Source organism: Myripristis murdjan, chromosome 16 (genome assembly GCF_902150065.1).
Source record: "Myripristis murdjan chromosome 16, fMyrMur1.1, whole genome shotgun sequence".
Classification (NCBI taxonomy): Eukaryota; Metazoa; Chordata; class Actinopteri; order Holocentriformes; family Holocentridae; genus Myripristis; species Myripristis murdjan.
In genome coordinates, this window is record NC_043995.1 from 23,036,580 (window position 1) to 23,057,196 (window position 20,617).

At 43.0% G+C, this 20,617-nt stretch overlaps 3 protein-coding genes across 3 annotated transcripts; 1 reads left to right on the forward strand and 2 right to left on the reverse strand.

Moving 5' to 3' along the window:
- Positions 1-817: 817 nt before the first annotated feature.
- LOC115374146 (uncharacterized) lies at positions 818-10,953 on the reverse strand. Its single transcript, XM_030072918.1, has 7 exons — positions 10,815-10,953; positions 9,974-10,095; positions 8,663-8,879; positions 7,309-7,454; positions 4,940-5,084; positions 2,638-2,782; positions 818-1,665 (listed from the first exon to the last, which is right to left on the reverse strand). Exons 1-7 carry the CDS (start codon positions 10,864-10,866, stop codon positions 1,578-1,580), a joined length of 915 nt encoding a protein of 304 aa, XP_029928778.1. The 5' UTR covers positions 10,867-10,953; the 3' UTR covers positions 818-1,577.
- Positions 10,954-12,202: 1,249 nt separating this feature from the next.
- Positions 12,203-15,860, forward strand: taf12 (TAF12 RNA polymerase II, TATA box binding protein (TBP)-associated factor). Its single transcript, XM_030072889.1, has 6 exons — positions 12,203-12,356; positions 12,737-12,969; positions 13,667-13,744; positions 14,020-14,134; positions 14,714-14,802; positions 14,992-15,860. The coding sequence occupies exons 2-6, from the start codon at positions 12,889-12,891 to the stop codon at positions 15,025-15,027; spliced, it is 399 nt and encodes a 132-aa protein (XP_029928749.1). The 5' UTR covers positions 12,203-12,356; positions 12,737-12,888; the 3' UTR covers positions 15,028-15,860.
- A 192-nt stretch (positions 15,861-16,052) lies between these two features.
- On the reverse strand, positions 16,053-19,513 carry rab42b (RAB42, member RAS oncogene family). The gene is made up of 2 exons (XM_030071516.1): positions 18,712-19,513; positions 16,053-17,751 (listed from the first exon to the last, which is right to left on the reverse strand). Exons 1-2 carry the CDS (start codon positions 18,927-18,929, stop codon positions 17,304-17,306), a joined length of 666 nt encoding a protein of 221 aa, XP_029927376.1. The 5' UTR covers positions 18,930-19,513; the 3' UTR covers positions 16,053-17,303.
- Positions 19,514-20,617: the final 1,104 nt, after the last annotated feature.

Consider the following 20,617-nt stretch of genomic DNA (forward strand, 5'->3'; position numbering starts at 1 on the left):
GCTCGACGAAGGATGGCTGCAGCAGAAGCAAGCTATACAAAGGGCTTGAATAATCAGTTTAATAACATTATCCTGGCTGTGCTCTGTGGCGCATGCACCCGTTAATGGAGTGTCATTGTTAAACCGCCGCTTCGCCCGTTATTAACGACGGCCCACGGTCAACCACACACCGATAATAAAACCACATAAAACCCAACATAACTTCAACAGACAAGCGTAATGAAATTCCCAGCGTTATGAGCACGGTTATGGTAATAAGCGATGGTGCTGTGGCATAGCGTTAAGGGTTACAAGGCAACAGAGGAGAAAATTAAATAGATGAAGTTGTAGCTCTGGGTAAGGATTTTGGGGAAAATTAGAACAAACTAAATCTAGTGAAGATTAGAGCAGAACCAGCAATTACTAACCTTGCCCGCATGTAGAAAGGATGGGTAAAGTTTCAAGGTTATCTAACTTGACTATTATTTTCTCTCTATCTGTGTATGCATGGGTTTTTATGTGTATTAGTGCATCTGTGTGTGTGTGTGTATGTTGGCTGGACTGGCTGAGAGATTTTTTGAGCTCACAGGTGAATGACGAAAAACCACAGGCATACAGGAGGGTTGCTTGTTTCAGCAAAGGTCATCGCTTTAATGTAAAGCCTTGGTGGATGAGATTGGTAAACAAGCCAAAACAAGCCTGAGATGGCATCAGCTCGAGAGGATGTGGCGAGAGAGTACACGCACATCTGGAATTCACTACATTGTCCGGACTCTCCACGACTCCCCCGTGTTTCCCACATTGGAACAAAATCAATGCCATATACAGGACAATAGAGAGTTTTTTTGTTTCAAAGCCATTTAATATCACAGAAATACAAAGCATAGTAGTTTAAATAGTAGAGTGCAAAGTGCTTCAGAATAGTCATTGCTAAGTCATTGGTATTGATAATAAACTTCTCACAGATATTTGCTCCAAAATACACATTGAGTGTGAAACAAATCAACAAAATAAAACCTAAGGTATCAGCCAAATGGCTCGTTCATAATACAGGGCCAAGCACTTATGTTTGCGTCTGAAAGAACATTACTATTTCCAAAGCCCAAGGTTGTAAAAGTGCTGCTCAGGAGTGTTTTTTACTGTTCAAGGTTGCAAGAGAATTGCCTGTGGACTCTTAGCAGCTCTAACAGTACATGTTTCACCCCTCGCCCACCTCCTGAGCTAAGAGTTTGGTATACCATTTTGAAAATATTCAGAATGCATAAAGACAGATTTGCCCCGCTTTTTGCCAAGTCACCAAGCAACCTACACCTATATGAGGAGAGCAGGCTCGAGCTCTGGAAGACGATCATTTGTCCTGTTTGGGTTTTTTTTTCCCACACACAGGTCATTACTGAGTTCAAAATTACTCTCCCCACAGTCTCCTAATAGCCCCACCTTCCCTCCTCCCTCCTTCACACCCCCACAACCTCAAATGCAGGTATCCAAAAACTCTCCCTCTTTAGCATCTCCTCTCTGCCATCCCTCACCCTGGCCACCTGCTCCATCTTCCTCGTCTCTCTCCACTCTCCTCCTCATCCCTCTGCCTGCCTGTGCGGTCAGACCAGCGGCTGTTTGTCTCCGCAGGTAGAGGGCAGAGACTCCACACTGTTTTTGTAGATGGGCTTCTTCTGGGACCGGTCGTCGCTGCAGCGAGAGACAGAAAGGCAGAGAAGCATGATTGTAAGTATCGACTGCCCTGCAGGCACTAGAAAAGTATATGTGATGAAATTATAGACTAGAAGCAAGGGATCGACTCAAAAGCTGGCCGTTGACATGAAAGTCTCTTTTTGTCTGTTTGCCTCGCTGTCTCTCTATGTACACACACACACACACACACACACACACACACACACACACATCGTGCACAAACACAGAGCAGCACAAATGCACAGATGTCTGGCCATGTTTCCAGAGATTTAATTGGCTCTGCTACACCACCACAGACACGCAGAAATCATGTATGAAGCAGCCTCCTGTGGAAAGACTGGCCTCTGAAAAGGACTAATTTTTCCAGCCCATATGGAAAAGAGGTTAATGAGCAAGGCCGCAAGAGGTCACGGTGCACATTAACATGCTGTAAACATACAGATTTAATCGGAAGTGAATGGCATTATCAATGCTGTGGCTTTTTTTTGTAGAGTTTTGGAGTTGCTCAATATGGATGATGCCTTTGAAAATACATAAAAGCACACAGGAGATGCATTCAAGAAATTATACAACGGCCTTCTGTAAATGCAATTATTAGGAAATACAAAGAGGTACGTGTGCGCACACACACACACACACACACACGCACACTCACACACACATAAACACTGTAAAAGGAATGGCCTTGGTTCTGTCACATGAGTCAGAGTGAAATATTGCAGCAATAGCCATATAATATATAGACAAACTGCGGAAGGAGAAACTGGGGCTGACTTAGGGAAAATGGGAAGGTGAGAGTGGATGAAGTACTATAAAAAATATCAAATGGACACACACACACACACACACACACACACACTCTACCTTCAAAAATGCTGAACATAATTTGAAAATGAGATGCTTGTGAGAGGAAAACCAAAGGCTTATGAAAGAGCTGCAGACACAAACACACAAGCAGTCCATCCTTACATGGGTCCCTTGCTGGTCTTGGCCTGCTTGGCTCTGCGGCACAGGAACACAGTCATGAAGACCATGAGCACCAAGAGAGTCAGGGCCACTGCTGCGGTAATCAGCGTGATTTGCATATTAGTGGACTCGTACCAGGGGGCATCCTCTGCGGGACACATCAGGCGGACAGAAGAGAAAACACAGAGATACATGAAGGGAATCACAGAGAATCCCCCACCCCGCCCCACCATCACGCCCATGAATTTTTCAGTCTCTATAATGGATTGTGAATGCACTTCATGGGCCCTGGGGTAAGAAACCTACTTTGCATGTAAAAGACAATGTAAACATTGAATTAAGGATATGAGGGTTTTTAGTGCCAGCAGCAGCAAACCTGTTTTGTCTGTCCGCAACTCAAACCCACTTCCTTTGGTGTTTGACTGGTGTTTGATGGACGTCTTGGAAGTTGGCGTTACACAGGTTAGCAACAGAGACGCTAATTGAAAGTTTCCGCCGTTTCGGTACAACTTCAAAGGAACACAAGCTACATGTAACATTTGCTCCAAGGATGAATAAATATTTCCAGTATCTAGAAGTTATTACCTTTTTAATTAGTACATGTGCTTCCAAGCAGATACTAGAGGCACTGTGGAGTGCAGTGACCAATGAGTCAGTAGCAGTGCTATTAAGATAACTTTACCATAATAAATAACATGCATCAATCATGATTGGCTTAATTGCATTTTTAGAGGTAGCATAATTTCAACGATTGCAATCACAAGGCTTATGAATCATACTGGGTGAGAAGACAGTGTTTAAAAACTGCTGTGCGTTAACACAGAGCAGTCATCTCACAGGTCACTGATAAAGATGATGAAGACAGATGAAGTGCTGTAAATTGGATTAGCTATAATGTTGTAATGAAATTAGTTCTCCACTTCAATACAATCTTGACTTTTCCTGAGATGCACAAAGGTTTCTCGCTGATATAGACTGACAACAAGGCGTTATGTCACTCAGCAGACCTCCATCATGCTGCCTAACAAAAAACAAAAAAACAAAACAAAACAAAAAAACCCACCAATATTTAAAAAAACAATATTTAAAAGCTTTTTTGGTCTTTTCAGTTTGACTCTAAATATGTGGCTTTTATGGATACAATATAGCAATCCACTATGTGGTATGATATTAAGTAAGCATTCCTGTTTGATAAAACTGTTAGTCACTACATTTTTTTCTGTACAGCCCCAAGGACATTCCTCTAAATAATGGTTGTCTGAAGACTTTCATTAATATTATGACATTAAATGAAAGCCACCAGTCAACCATTCCTCAACATAATGGTATCTGTAGAGTTTGATTTGCTGTTATTTTCACTTGCTGTATTATGAATGGATATGATGTTGGATAATACAAGCCCGCTTACTGCCTCTGGATCTAAATAAACCATATTAGGGTTACATATGACAACATGTACGGGCTTGTGATCTATTATGTACTTGTTTAATTCTGTGCCTGAATGCCCTTAGGCCCTTAGACAGTTCTCTTTTACAATGTGAAAGTGATTTGACTCTTAATGAGACCATATTGTAAGGGACACTAAAAAAATCACTCATGGGAGATATTTGCCTCATGTTGTGGATATGCTCACCAGACTACAAAACTACTTAAACTCCAAGCTCAGCAACCCTGCTAAATCTGGCCACCTGCTCTCTAAATTTCACATCCTAATGGCTCTTCCCTCTTCATTTCTTACTTCTCTAGGACTCTGATTCTCAGCTGTGTGCTGCGGGAGGGAGCTTACTTTTGCCTTGACATTTCTCCCAAACGCAAAAGGAAATCAATGGCCAGGAAAAAATCTGCCTCTTTTGTGTCTAATGAAATCATCCTCTGATCATACCTTCTTCAAAGTCGATGCAATTCTGCCTTTGACCATTCATTAGTTGAAATGCACTATCTCCGCTGGTGCAATCTAGCCAGTTTTTGACATTTCACTTGTGACTCCATTTGTCACCTTTGTATTTTTAAGTGATTGTTTTGGATTTTCTGTGTCGCAGCGGCCCAGTATTACTTTCTTCCTGCTCTCTTTTATCATCAGCTGTACACGCAGATGAATTAAAGCTAACCCTTAAACTGGAAACTGGCAGGACTTGAGAATTTGTAGCATTAAAGGCTCATTCGTTCTTCAAACGGAAACAAATGAGATGGAGTGCTGCGGTTCCAGGAACTGGAGCTACTGGCTGATTACGATGTTTTTGTTCAGGTTAGGGACGAGGACAGCTGATGCGCGTGTACAACAGTTCAAGCGACAAATATTCCCTACCAGGCAGCACAGTGATGCTGATGGTGCGTTTCTTGGTGAGTGAGGACACGCTGGGATGCTGGGCGGTGCAAGTGTACTCTCCTCCATCGAGGGCTGTCACCTTCTTCAGCGTCAGCTTGGAGGACGGCAGGATCCAGTCTCCACCCTGGGAGAGCGACAAGAGAATGAGAGACAGACAGAAAGACAGGGAAACACACAGAGACAGGAAACACGAGAGATAGGAGAGTAAAAAAGAAAGGGGGACAGAAAGTAGAGCAATTCCTTTATTGGCTGGGTTGTTTCTGGCCCTAAGAGGAACGACAAACTCCCACAAATAGAAATGGCGCTTAGCTGAGAGCACACAAGAGATGACGAGAGGATGAATAAGGAGGGGTGAGAGAGTGGCATGACACAAAAAGAGAGATAGCAAGAAAAAGAGAAACAGATATGAAGACGGAGACAGAGAGGGTGCAGAAAATCGGAAATTTCTTTCACTGGCTGAGTTGTTTGTGGCCCTAAGAGAGACAGAGGAAAGAGGCGGAGAAACAGAGACAGAGAAAGCAAAACAGACAGAAACAGGGAGAAATAAAGCAAGGCGGGAAACAGCAGAGGGACAGAGAGGGAAAAACAGATCTGTCTGCTGGTGTCTGGCCCTCGGAGAGTGGTCTCCAAAGTCCCAAATGAAGTGTATTTACCTGAGCAGTAATCCCATTGAATGAGCACACATCAACACAAGTCAATAACCCAGATAACGCCATCGTTCGCAAAAAATGGTGCGGCAACAACACACTGTTAACACAGCACATAATGAGATGGCGAGGGAGCAGGATGAATTGTTGACACAAAAATAGCAGCACTATTATGAGATAGAGCCCGACATGGGAGGAAACAAATAATAGGCCAAACACAAGGATTGGAAAACAAACGAACGTGGAGGAGGGGGGGTAAAAAAAAAAAAGACATTACACCATGCAAATGATTTGGCTCCTGGGAGTCGCGGCTCCTGCCAAGAAAGTCCATTTCAATTTGAATGGATCTGAATTAAGAGGATTTCCCATAAAGGCCAGGTCTGGCCAAAGCAGTATTTTGTATGCAAATCCACTGGCTCCAAAAGCAGCGGCCCATTCTTGCCTCTGTCCTGCTGTCATTACCGAGGGCCAGTGTGCCCACAGCAAGCGTCTGTCAAAACGGGCCTTGATGTGGACAGTCTCTGCACCTTATCCATCCCTGACACATGCAGTGACGGCTTACACAAGGAGACACACACCTACAAAGGTACATGCACACAAACAGAGAGCATCTCCATTTTCTTACACATTTCAATTCTTCTTATTCAGACGTCTTGTGTTGCATGGATGGAAAGGTGAGTCATGAGCACTGTACGAGCAAAGCAGCTGCTCATTCACACAGCGACCGCCTTTTCAGCTACACTGCTTTGCTTCATTAAAGAGACGGTGCTGTATTTTGCAGTTGGTGGGGGGAAAAAAACCAATGAAAATATATGATTGTATGAAGGACAAACTGTATTAGCAGTGGAAATTGTCCACTGGATTGGATTTGGACTTGTAAGCCCGTTTAAAACCGGATTAGCAATGACCCTTTAACAAGCATATTAACCCAAAGCTGACTTATCAAGGTGAATAACAAAAGAGAAATGTTGTCAATTATGTCTCCCTTCTCCCAAGATATCTTAATTGTTAAAGCGTCATTACACCTTCTAGTTACTGGTGGTGACTGTGGTTGCAGTGGTGATGATCGTAATGGTGCCCTGAAGGCGTCATACTGCTCCCACCACATTGACACAGCGCATCTCACTGTCCGTCAACTTCTTCTACATGCCTGCTGCGACTTTGGCATTTTACATCAAGAGGTCTTAATTTCCCTTGGGTGAGGGTTTCTTAGCTTTGGGAAGAGTCCAGTTGAATAATTCAACGCCGGTTAACCAAACGCTAAAAAAATCATTAGGAATCTATCCACATAATTGTTTTCAGGTTGACTGGCTCTTGTCTAGACCTCATTAAACTATTAATCCTCTGTAAGTGGGCAAGCTGCTATCCCCAGCTAGCGGTGGGCCCAAGCCAATCGTCTGCTTGAATACAGAGCACCTCTTCTGTGGAGGAGATATGGAAGAAAGAGGGGTGAGAGAAAATAAGTGGCTTGAGAAAAAAACTGGGAGAGAGGAGGAGACAGGATGAAGGAGAACGGAGGAGGAGAGAGAGTAAAACAAAGCATCTGCGTAAAAGAGAGCCAAGAGAGGGAGGAAGGAACAGGAGAGAGACAGAAAGCGAGAGAGGGAAGAAGAAAAGATGGACGGGAAGGGAGAGAGAACAAGAGCTTCCAAAAGCTTAATGACGACGCTGTCACCGTGCAAATTCCAGAGGATTTCTCACCTCCTTCTGCCAGAAGTACTCTGGCTTCTGTGACGAGCTGGCAGAGCAGTCCACCGTCACGTCCTCGCCCAGAGATACCTTGAGGTCCTGCACGGAGCCCAGGTAGCGGCTGAGCCCCGACCGGTACAACAGCGGCTCTCCCATGTCTAAATATCAGGGTCACGGGAGAGAGGAAACATGATCAGGCATTAATGAAGCAAGCTGTAACTACATCTTGTTCAAGAAGCTGGCACATGGCTGAACATATGTTTGCGGTGATAGGAGCTGGTAAACACTCAGATCTTTAAGTGTATTTGAGTGTACGGGCTCAACTGTAAATGCCTCCCAGTGGTACAAGCTGTATCAAGCAATCAATAATAATGATAATAGGCTTCATCTTATCGAAATCTTTAGCGAGGCAGTGTTGTGAATAATGACTCATTTTCTCTTTCATCTCAATAGATGGCCCATGTCCATCCGGCTCATGGCTTCTCTCTCTCTTACTCTCTCCTATTGTCCATTCAAATCATTGGTTCTTATTGATTCCCCCTGCGAGGCTGAGGAGCCTATCAAACAGCATTACGGTCGATTTGATGGCTGCTGAGAAGATAGGGGACAGGGATAATCTGACTAGCTACGCCACGGACACCATTTTATGTGACTGTGTATCCAGCACTGCTGGTTTCAAACTCAAAGCCCTGCCAGGGATATGTGTGTCCTTCTTTGCTCAGCCGTTGTGCAAAAATAATCTGAAATGACTGTATTCAGCCAATCATAGGGAACATTGTGTTTGCGCCAAATCTGTACTTTTGCATTTGTTTTGTTGTGTGCTTTCTGCAGCTGCATTGTATTGTTATCTCTACTCTTATTAACTATTAATGTGTTTTCCTATCCCTTGCTGTGAAGAAAGCTGTGTCCACAATGTCTAAGAGATTGCCTTTGCCTGCCGCTGGTTGGAAATGTGGGGAAAATTGCAACGGGGAAGATTTCAGAGTCTCTCTATTCTATCTGCTCACCTAGATTGTTTCCCCAGTGTACTTTCAGATGTTTTTTATACTTCCCTCCTCGTTGGAAAGGGCATGTCAGTATGCATAAGCATGCAGCCAACTTCCTTATCAGAAAGTGAAATTCAGAAATTCTTGCGTGTACTTGCATGTTACATATTCATCTAGTTTATTGTCAGATTCCTGCATAAACATCATATGTCCAAAAAATAAAGCTTGTAGCTACATGGATTCTGTAGCACACAGGCAATATGCAAAATCTAACTTTTCTTTATTTAACAAGGAGAAAGTCATCGCATCTGAGTCATTGTTCCAGAGGCTTTCGCCAGACGCCTCCTACACAGTCTGCCTGCATCAGGCCCCGCACTCACAATGCACTTTGAAGGTCAGGGTCTGGGAGGAGTTGGCTGTCGCGGTAATGTTGACGGCGTCGGACACACAGCGGTAGGACCCCTCCGCGTAGCTGGTGACATAGGGAATAGACAGGGAAATGCGCTGCTCCTCCCGCTGGACATTGATGTAGTCGTATAAACAGCGACGTCTGAAGTAGCTCGTTTCTGGCTCCAGGCGATACCAGCTCTGCATGTACTGGTGGAGGGAGGACAGAAGAACGACAAGAGAATGTGAACAACACACGGTGTGAGAATGAAGAAAGAAAGCCGGGGAGAAAGCAGGAAAACAAGAAAGAAAGAGACACACACACACACACACACACACACAGAAGGGGGGGCAGACAGAGAGGGAGACAGAGGAAAAGGATTTATTTAATCTGCAAACAGAAGAAGCATATGTATGCAAGCACACAACCATAGCAGGTGATTATACTTTCCAAAGATGGTCAGGTTGACTCACTACTTTAGCCTTCCTAAATGTCATTAACTTAATAAGCAAATCATTGAGTGGCTTCTTCAAACACACTATTGTAAACTGCAGTAGCTTTTCTATGTGCTTAGTCTTAGAGTAGTGTAATTACCAAAAAGCAAACATCGCTAAAACAAACTGTATTAGACACCTGGTAATTACAGCACCTGTTGCATTACATATAAACATGTTTCAAACGCCATAAACATTGCTAAATTATATATATAAAACAATAAGATTTAAGACATTTTCAACTGATACTTTGTAACTGTTGTGGATGATGGTATGTGTTGAAATTGTAGCCTATAAATTGAACTAAATTGTTTGTCAAGCTGCATAATTTGTTGGATTTGGGAGAAAGAAGCAATCAAGGGGCAGTAATCCAAAAGTGACAGAAAGTAATCACATTACATCACTGAACTAGAACATTCTAGTGGATTACCACATTTGCATTTGAGTTTTCACAGTGGCCCCATGGGACTACACAATATCAGAACAGAGCTGACCCTTTCACTTTTCCCCAATACTCCCACATCCTTCATTACAGGCCTACGCGTGGCATTAAAATCCAAACGCAGATTGTGTTGCATTAATAATAATGAGTGGAACAGTTTCACATGTTTACTGACACTGCAGCAAAAACAGGGAAGGTTATGCGTTGATTTTATACTGCTGTTGTCTCTCTTGAAGTCAGCCACTCAGAAGTCATTGTTGTGTGGAGGGGAGAAGTGGAGAGAGGGACCCTGCACCAGTTTTTGAAATACACCCTCCCTCTCCTAACCCACATTGCCCATTCTTAGCCATTTGTTTCCCACACTCACCTTGGAGAAGCGCTCAAAGTGGACCTGGCTGGTGTTGAGTTCAGGGTCTGAGACAAGGCACTCCAAGGTGACTGTGCTTCCCTGCAAAACAACCTCACTTGGCCCCTGGAGGAGCAGGGAGGCTGCAGGACAGACGGGGACGAGGAAAGACAAGTATCACAAGTTTGTCTGTGCATGTTATTGATCACAACGTGAATACGCAGAGGGCTCAGCAGTAAAGAGTTGTTGACTTGCACTGGGGATCTAGCTGCTGCACTGAGCCGCGCTCTCTCAAAAAAAAAAAAAACAACCTCTCCCTCTTCCTGCCTTTTGTTTTCAGCCTCAAACTGGAAATTTGCCCAAACTCTCAAAGTCAAACAGTGACGAGCCCACATGACCAACAGGTTCCTCCACATTACTGATGCTGCTGATAACACGAGGCCCCCTGTTGGTCACTGCAAGCCAAAACACAGTGCACTTTGTTTTTCTCTTATGTAGGGGTTTACCAGCTTCTGCATGCTTGTGTCAAATGATTTCTCATTTCAACATTTCCTCTCTCAGTAGAAATGCAAGGTTAAATACCGGGGGAATCCCATCATGGTGAAAAAAGGTGTTTCTATGCAAGAAGACAACGCAATAGACCTACACACACACACACACACACACACACACACACACACACAGACGCACACACTAAACCCCAGACCGGGTTATATGCTGAGTATATTTGTGAAAGGGATAAGACGTGAGGATTAAACCAGAGGCTAATTAAAGGGTAAAATAAAGTTAAATAAAGTCAAATAAAGTTAAGAGCTTTAAGGAGGGTGACCATACAACGACCATGAAGAAAAATCACACTTACCATAGCTGCCATGAATTAGGGCGATCACAAATAAAGCAAGGAGTCCCCTCATGATTGTGAATACAGGTTACTGGTTGAAAAGTGTGTGTGCGTGTGTGTGTGTGACCCTTCAGCTTCTCTAGTCTGAAATGAAAGTTTGTTCACTACTTATCCACAACAGGGTGGAGGTGTGGCTTTCACTTCGTTGTGTAGGTAGGCTCAAGCCGGTAGGCTCTGAAAATTTCTACTGCACTTCGAAACTGTACACAAATAATATGCATCGCTTTTGCCTATGGGTTGAAATTGCCCGATGAGCTTTATTGTGCAGTTACAGTCCATCAACCACTTGCTGATGGCCCTTTTCGCCTGAAATATTGTTTATGTGAGCAGAGCAAATGAAGGAAGCGCTGCTGCTCCAATAACCAAAATCATTTCCAGTGCGTCATTAGTAGCTATCCGCGCTGTCACGCACACTGATACCCGGACTGCCAGCATGTTGTCGAGGTCAACGACCTGACAAAACACAAACAAGTTGAGCAGAACCTGAGAATCAGCCCCGACCTGTTGCATCAGCTGCTTGTCATTTCACGGCGTGATATATGATCCTGAACGCTGTGATTTCAGCGTCGTGGAGAATGGATTAATCAGGTGCAAAATGAAAGCAGTCAGAGGCGACCGAGAAATGATTATTGCAGACGCGCACCTCTTTTCTGTAACTCGACTAACATTCCTGATGAGCAATCAGAGGCGCTTGGGTTTGTGTTGTGCCCAGTTTCTAATTTCTACCGAGTCATCTCCTCTAATATGGTGGCATATAATATCTTAGAGGATGTTTTTTTATTTCGCTTTCCAAACACATTTGATAGTTTTACAGCGGGGCTTCAGTGCGTACATTCTGTATAGGGCACAGTTACAGGTAGCCCTATTTATCCCTCACGAAAAATGACATATATTCCTATTAAGCCTTCGAGAATATATGTGATTAAGGGCTCAAAATAAATGGCTTGTCGGGGACTTTAAGCGTGTCTGGTGCATTCAGTAGCCCAGTGGTGACTGTGTAATGCTATCAGGCATTTATCATCTGCTTTATTACTATAATATTCCAAGATGAATAGGACTCGCTTTGATGAGATGCATAATAGACTATCCTTCTAAATCTAAAGTTTATTATAAGGTGGTTATACCTGTCGTTTAGGCAGTTTGTAGGTCTTGTGCTATCATAAACTTGATGTAAATGTGTGTTAAATTCGACGTAACAGATTTTTTTTCCCTCCAGACAAAACTTGCGGCGCATGACTTCACCACAGACAGTAAATAATAGTTGAGAGATCTTGAATTTTTTTTTAAGCGACTGGTAGTTCTACTGAAGATCCATCAGGTGGCAGAATACAGACAACATGTTTTCACCGGAAACAGAAGCGAGCAAGGCGGAAGTAGTGAAAAACAATCTTACTGTCTTCTCGTCCGGTGCCGGAGCGTTTTCAACGAGCTTGTCTGCATCAAACACGCGTGTTGTGAATCCCACGACGCCGAAACATGGATAGATAGTGTTTGTTTCGTCGGGTAAGTTGATAAACTAACACGTAGGTCGAGGAATTAACGGGTAACAAGCAAAACCGCCTGTCGTGTAGCTAATGGTAACGTTAGCCGAGCCAGCTATGCTAACGTCAACGCTCGATATGTGCTATTGTTTTTAGCACCGTGTTAGCGTCGGTGCTTTGATTCATTTGCTGGATTTATTGAAGTTTATCTTTCAATTAGGTTCGTTTTCGTGCATTTAAGATTAACTACGTTTTTAACGTAATGTATTTTGCATAACAGTTACACCTTCATATGTTTCTTTACGGCTAGCTAACTTACACAAACCTCATAGAAAGATGCAGTTGTTTAGCCATGAGCTCACAGTCCTCCTGCTGTAATATCTTTCCTGTGCGTTTTCTCAGAGTTACGGACCGGGTCCCCCACACAGAGAGGTTTGGCTTATCACCTGGCTGCTCAGGTTGGACTGTCACGCAGGGATTCAACACCCATAAAGACAAGACACGAGAGTTTGGCCTCCTGTCAAAGTCCAGAGCCCCGCACTGTGGCCATCAGGATGGCTAACAGCACCGCTGCCCCGGGGAAGGCTCTCGGGACCCCTGGCCCTGCTGGCAGAAGTAGCCCCGAAGGATCTCAGGTCAGTCCCCATGTGCACCCATGATTAACAGTGACTAAGTAATCTGTATGACCAATTAATGCTCTTGAAAAATACCTTTTATAACACAACTGTCCAAAGTGGGCTCCAGTCACCCGAGATATTTGGATCCCAGTGATTGATTGGGAATGATTACGCGTTGTGTTTGGTTTTTGTAATATAAAATCATCTTGTTTTAGTAGAAAGCTGTGAAGTTATCTCTTTGTCAAGGGCACCAATACAAATTGCTGTACATTTTTGTGCATTAGGCGATTTTATAGGTTGCTGTTAGGAGATAACTTTTTACCAGACATTTCAAAAGGGCTATGATACATGATACAAGACATGAAGACCTTATCCCTTAGTGTGCCATCTGTAAAATCAATGTTAAAGTGGCATTCTTTTGATCCTCAGCCTCAGGTATGCTCTGCCCTTCTAAATCATAAACTTTGAGTGGAGAGAAGTGGGTAACTCCTGAGGCACTTTGTTAACTGCATAATGACCGATATTGCACAAGAATTATCTCAAGCTCTGTCAAGTGAGTGTCAGTGTTAAACCATTTGGACCATCATAGGAGCTTTTAATTGACTTATGCAGTGAGTGCAGTGCTTTTGATGAACTTATACACTGAGTACAGTGCTGTCTAAACCTGTACCCTATTCAGCGTATGACTGACAGAATAAATCTTCTTTCCTCCAAGGTGCTCAGTAAAAAGAAGCTGCAGGACCTGGTGAGAGAGATCGACCCAAATGAGCAGCTGGATGAGGATGTGGAAGAGGTCTTTCCATATTTTTAATCATTTTCTCCCTGTAAAATCTATGTTATGAATGTAAAATATACAGAGCAAACATGAGGAGGGTTTGAATTTAGACTGTGAAATTAATACCAGCTCCATCTTGCCAATTATCTGCAAAGGGTTTGCTGGAGAGCTTTTCTATTCCTTTGGCCAACCATTATTTTGAAGTGTTATTCTGTTATTATACTAAAATATATATGTCCTATGTTGAAAATGAGCTATTAATTGACGGTTTTGTAAATGTGTTCCCCTCCTAGATGTTGCTGCAAATTGCAGATGACTTTATAGAGAGTGTAGTGACGGCTGCATGTCAACTGGCACGCCATCGCAAATCCAACACCTTGGAAGTGAAGGATGTCCAATTACATCTTGGTGAGTCACTGGCTGACATTTCGCTGAGCTGCATAAATGTTCAGGCAGCACCTAATTTTACCAGAAGGGTGGGATTAGTATGAGAATGAGTGATTCAGTGGCCAGAAAGTGCACTGGATCCACCTGAGAGTTTAACAACACACACATTGAACCAAACTGAAACTGTGCTTTCAGTAACGTTTTCTACCAAACCACTGGCAACTGCAGTGACATTTCTGCTGCATTACCACCTTCAGTCACAAGCACTTACAGTACATCACATTTCATGGAAAGCAGGGACTCCTACAGCCATGACATTTAAAAAAAAAAAAAAAAAAAATTCTTCCCCAGGTCTGAAAATGTCTCTGTAAAATTCTAAAAACTGTGAAATGTCATGGAAATTAGGTGTCAGAAGTGTCACATCTTATAGCTGGTAGATTGAATTGCCTATGAAGGAACTTACCGCCCAGATATCAAATTCATTTGGTACAGAATGAAATCATACCGGTAGTCATGGAATCGGCCAAAATATGTCAGTCAGAGTCCAGAGTATTTTGTGAGGTTGTGTCCTGCTGTGTCACTGTGTGTTACTTTCCTCAGAGCGCCAGTGGAACATGTGGATCCCTGGTTATGGTTCAGATGAGATCCGGCCGTTTAAGAAGGCTTGCACCACAGAGGCCCACAAACAGGTGGGTAATAGATGGTATTTTTCTACTGGACATGTCATGAAACTTTTCCTTCTGATGTTTCACATACATCAGAAAACATTTAACATTCTGGTGTCCCAGAATCTTTTAGATGTAGGTATTATGGCGGGATTAAAGTGTGTATTGTAATGAACATATACATGGGCCTAACTGCATTTGTTCTCATTTCAGAGAATGGCGCTGATCCGCAAGACAACCAAAAAGTAGCAAGACTCTACACTAATCTGTTGTACCAGCCCTTTGTGTTTTTTCTCTCGTTTTCAACTGGGAGTTGTATTACTGAAGATGAAGGAGATGGTTGGGATTGGAATATGGAAATGGGTGGACGACCGGGTATATTTTTGACAGTGCATAGTGTTGGTTTTTACCCAACTCTCCCCTAAATTTTTTGGTGTTTTGCCAGCACCGTCACACAATAATCTAATTTTTCTGTTCTTTTTTTTTTTCCATTTTCTTGTCATTCTACTTTGAATGGGGAAAAACTATTCATTGTTATTCTTATTATTTTCCCCATTAAATATTTATGGGGGTATGTTTTTGGATTGTGACCACTGTTGTTTCCACTATGCCTTTTGATATTCTGGACTATATGGATGCCAATGTTATTGATTGTCCTGTCCCCCTAAAATATCTTATCTTTGGAATTATCTCGCCAACAATAGATAATCACAAATATTTGTAACCTAAGTGTAAGAAAGATTGTGGCTATTGTGTCCACTCTGTCACTAAAGTTATTGGATGCTGTTGGTTATAATTGTTTTGTAAAGGGGTTGCGCTACCAAATTCAGACTGTAAAAGTTAGCCACAAATATACACATGTTTTTTGCTTTTTTGTTAGGCATGTACTCGCTGTTGTGTATTAAGTGTTTCTGAATGTAGTTTTACCACATAAACAGACATGTTTTTTTTTTTTCCCTCAACCAGCACCACAAATGCATACTTTTGCTTTTATTTGTATCCAAATAATGGAGAATAATGGATCCCTGATGTTGATTTCTCCTGAGATGTCGGATGAAAAATAAATGGCTGTTAATATTCAACAAGAATGGCTATGGCTTGATTTCCAGACTGAATTGATTTTATGTTGGGCGTGGGTCTTTGAAAATACAAGGGAGCGGGCATGGTTGACTTTGTAGGGCAGTGTTTTACTCTAACCTGCCTTATTGTTATACCATAAATTTAACAAACAAAAAAAAAAAATCATACATCACTGTACATTCACGTGCTTTCTCCATATTTATTATTGAGACAGCATTTTGGTCGAAAAGTTTGCCATACTTATGTTTGCCATACTACATAGTTACAAATCTATTGAGGACTAAGTGGAGTAAAATCAAGAAAGAAAATCAGTTTTTGTGGAACCATGTACACTGAATATCATTCAGACAACAGCTACCAATGAGTAAATCAATCAGCATAATGTAGTACCAAAGTATACTGAATTTCTGTTGCACAGGCTGTGTTCAGTGGTATAGAAGTATATGTATTTCCATAAAAAACTTATCACAATATATCAAAAGAACCAGTATCCAAAGATACATGAGAAACTTCATAAATTACTTAAATTTCACCAGCAGCACCAACAATCAATCATTTACTGGATGCTGTATAATCCATTTCTACAACTCAGACTGACTTGGGCCTTGACTGCTGACTGAATAATATATGTCTATCTCTAGAAGGGCTAACAAAAAGGCCCCTTATCTTTTGTCATGACACCACAATCCCACACCCTTGTTGGCTGGCAATCACGGCAAAACAGCTACGTGGTGAAACATCACCGCGATAGATATTGTGCAACCTGTTTTTTTGTTCTGAGGAAAAAACAGCGGGGCTTAGTATAGCCTTGGGGTTCCTTTGTTCTCCAACAAGATTACTGGCACATAGGATGGGGTTTTCTGATTAAACAGGGCAGTAACACCAACTCTACCAGCTATTTCACTGAATGAGACAAGTCTGGTCCCAACTATTGAATCCAATGAGGCAGTGCTCCCGGTACTGGAATGATTGAAGCAGTGGTGCCAAACCTAACCTTTATTGGACTGAAGCAATGTATGTGCCCACTCAGTTTTCAAGTCAACAAGTAAACAATTATTTATTTATTGTAAATTAAAACAGTTTAATCACCTATTTTATGAATGTAAATGTTACAAATAGATTCGCATGCACTATATGTCAGGATGTTTTCAGCCAGAAGACCCTGGCAAGGTTTTGTGAGCTCTGCACCTGGATCACTGCTCATCCATATTCATAGAAGTCAGAGTATTATCAAAAATGTCATGGCTCTTCCGCTCATGTAGTCTATTACATGGTTCTTTCGCTCCCCAAAATTGTCATGTTAGGATTTTCACTCCACGGCCCAGGTGTTAAAAACGTATTTGAATTTTCTAATGATCAGAATGTCACGCAGTTGTATTCACTCACAGTCTGTCAGCTCTCAAAGGGCCGTTTTTTGTTCAAAAGCAATAGCACCGGTCCACAGTTTAACCACAGCACTTCTTGCTGTTCTTGGGGGGAGCGCTGGGCTGAGACAAGCTGGCTCTCAACTGCAGAGCCCGCGGGGCAGAGCACTTGACCCCGTCCCAGCCCTCTCGCAGCTCTACCTCTCCGCTCAAAAGACCCTGGTAAACCCGCCGAGCGAGAAGTTCAAAGGCCTCTTGCACATTCTCGCCTGTCTTGGATGAGGCCTCCACGTAGAGGGTCCCAAGCTGTCCAGCCAGGGTCTCGGCCTCCGCGCGGCTCACCGCCCTCTGCCCTTCAGTTGCCAGGTCACTCTTGTGGCCCACCAGGATGAACACAACCTTATGTGGCTGGACCCGGTCACACACCTCGGCATGCCATTCCTTGATATGGTCGAAGGAGGCTTGGTTGGTCAGGTCAAACACCAGAAGGCCCCCAACAGAATTGCGGTAATAAGAGCGAGTCACTGACCTAGGGAGTGGGCAAAGAGAGGAAGTGAGGTTTGAATTCATGAGAACGGTGTAACCTTCACAAACCAGTCCTCCATTATAAGCCAAGTGCAGGTGTTAGACTTGACTGACAACCTGTTCGCAATTACAGCTCACAAATAATCATCTGATTCTCTGGACTAGACTAGATTTCACTTCGGCTTTTCAGATAAGCAGAAGGAAAGACAGCCCACATATATGTGAGAAATGGAAAACCACAGTGGTTTTCTCACCTGAATTATGAAACTGTCAAGAAAGGTGTAGTTCCCCCTTGAGGCCTTGAAATTGTGAAATGGTTAGTAAAGAGACATCCCAGCACGATAATGGCAAACAACCCTGAGTGAGCCATAAAGTGCAGTGAGAATCAGAATCAGATAGCCTCAAAAATCAGACAGCATCAGAAATGCTGCTCTTTTCATAAATGTCACTTATTACAACTATTATTATCATTATTTTCAATATTATTATTATTATTATCAGCTCTGATTCTTCCATCAAACAAGCTGAGCATGAAACAGAATTTCTTTTTACAGAACTGACATTATCACGTGAAACATCCCACACATATTTCATTGTGTACTGAAACCAGTAAGGGAGATTGATGAGCTGTTCCCTGTAAATTTGCATAGATACTAGATATGCCTCTTAGATTTTTATCAAGACAATGGCCTTCTGTTTTTACACCATGCTTAGATATCAAAAATGAGCCACAGAATGGTGCAATCATACACCAGGTGCATAAAAATGGCTTGTCGTGGTTTGACCTCACAGCCCCCCCCCAACCCCCCACCCAAATAAAAAACCCAAAAATCAAACGTCAGCATCTGCTCCCAGTCATGCCGACACTAATCCAGAAAACACCCATCTGTGCGCCTTGTTCTTGTTGGTGGTGTTTTTTTTCTCTGCTCAGCATTTTAGTTGTTCCGAGGTGGTTCATCCTCACCTGAACCTCTCCTGGCCGGCCGTGTCCCAGAACTGCAGCTTCACCCGGACCCCTGGCTCCACCTCCAGGAAGTGAACATAGAAGTCCACGCCCACCGTCTCGTTGATGGACTCAAGGAACATGTCTTCAGTATAGCGCTTCAGCAGGGAGGACTTTCCCACCGTGGAGTCCCCCAGCATGATGATCCTGAACTGGTACTGCCACAAAGTCAGGTCCATAGCTGCTGGTAGCAGGGAAACAGGGACGAAGACAGGGAAGATAGATGGAGGCGTGGACACAGAGTATAGCACTGGGATAGAGAGAGGAGTAAAAGATGCAGAGACAAGCAGAAAGCCTTGAGAGAAAAAAGATAAAGTAAGACAGAAAAAAGTGTACGGTATACTACAGTAAAGAAATGATAAATGGGGTAGAGCCAAGGGTCAGGGATGATGGAAGAGGAATGCAGTGAGCAAACAGAGATGTGGCACCATGAGGTTTGGAGAGAGAGAGCACAAGTCCAAATCCTGCAGGAGACAGGCAACTGGTTCCCACCCGCTGGTTCTCTGTCCTAGGTGCTCCCAGAGTTGAGAAACAGCCCGAGAAGCCACTCCTAATAAATCTCACATTCAGTCTTGCAGCCTGTGCCCATTGTCAGCCCACACTCTCATGTAGCTGACAGCAGTAGCATGAGTCTCTCTCACAGGGAAGGTGTGTGTTGGCTCCTCAGATCCTCAATGAAAGCAACTGTGTAGAAAAGTCTGTGCCACCCTGTAGACTTCAGTATAGTTTCGGCTGTTCCCATCCAATTTGCTGGTCTGGACTGCTACTGTAAGCATGTGCATGACTCCCTATATGTGTGTGTGTGTGTGTGTGTTCAGTACAGGGGTGGAGACTTTTCTAGTTTGCCTTTGCATGTTGATACTTGACAAAAGGAGGGGCAAGAGCAGAGGGAGGTGGGGAGGGCTTTCAGAGGGAAAGGGAGGGCTACATGTGGGAGGGAGAGGGGGAGTAATATAAGGAAGTTGTTGCATTCAACACCATATCAAGGCAAGCTTTGCAATTTCGCCTTGTCACCATCTGACAAGAACATGTGTCATCATTGATAAGCTAACAAAGTAGGGGTGAGTGAATGCAGTTACTTGCCCGTGTAGCATACATCAGTCATAACAATGGGTAAAGATGGATACTCACCTCTGTATGATACTGAACATTGCCATTTAAAAGGGGAAGTTGATAACAATACAGCTTTGAGTCCCCTGGGAAAGACCAGGAAAAACTAAGAATGTAAATTCCCTTTTCTCCAAAGTGTTGTTTATGGTTTTGTATTTAGCAATGACGTCAAGGCTACCTTAGTCTTATACACCCCTCATGCTAAGGAAATGCCCCTAGCTGTTATTTATTATTATTTTTTTTTACTTATTGACAACAGTGCTATAAATTTAGGCAAAACAAATTGTGATTGACAGCTGTTCATTCAGTATTTTATTTCTAAATTTGGCCATAAAGTTCTGTGACTAATCAAAGCCTCACATGCTCAAAGTTGAAAGCAGATCCTCTTACTGTTGTGCTTTGCTGCTCAACTAGAACAGAAGCTGGCCTCCCCCAAGAAAACAAGTGGAATTGGAATCACTGTGGGAGTACAAACTTTATATCTACTGCATGAAATCTGCACATCTGTGATTTACATAATTATACAAATGCAGCATCTTTTTCCTAAATGTTCCCAAACAAAAGATGGGGATGGGATGAGTGTTTGTTCCGTGTAACACTACCCTGCGGTGGAGTTAGTACTGTACTAAAGAAGTGAAAACATAACTGGGAAGCCAGAAACTCAACTGTGTCTGGGCCTGCTGGCGTTGCCATGGTAGTGTTATGCTTTTACTCAGTACACTGCTGAAGTGGTGGGGCACTTTAATGTGAAACTTGT

Bases quoted from the DNA above. Each gene is read 5' to 3' on its own strand.
- LOC115374146 (XM_030072918.1), bottom strand. From the start codon at position 10,866: ATGAGGGGACTCCTTGCTTTATTTGTGATCGCCCTAATTCATGGCAGC. The intron at 8,880-9,973 runs GTGAGTGTGGGA...TCCCTCCACCAG, and splicing joins ACTTTGAGCGCTTCTCCAAG to TACATGCAGAGCTGGTATCG. The intron at 1,666-2,637 runs GTAAGGATGGAC...CTCTCGCTGCAG, and splicing joins AAGACCAGCAAGGGACCCAT to CGACGACCGGTCCCAGAAGA.
- taf12 (XM_030072889.1), top strand. From the start codon at position 12,889: ATGGCTAACAGCACCGCTGCCCCGGGGAAGGCTCTCGGGACCCCTGGC. The intron at 12,970-13,666 runs GTCAGTCCCCAT...CTTTCCTCCAAG, and splicing joins GTAGCCCCGAAGGATCTCAG to GTGCTCAGTAAAAAGAAGCT. The intron at 14,135-14,713 runs GTGAGTCACTGG...TACTTTCCTCAG, and splicing joins GGATGTCCAATTACATCTTG to AGCGCCAGTGGAACATGTGG.
- rab42b (XM_030071516.1), bottom strand. From the start codon at position 18,929: ATGGACCTGACTTTGTGGCAGTACCAGTTCAGGATCATCATGCTGGGG. The intron at 17,752-18,711 runs GTGAGGATGAAC...CCCACTCCCTAG, and splicing joins GCCGGCCAGGAGAGGTTCAG to GTCAGTGACTCGCTCTTATT.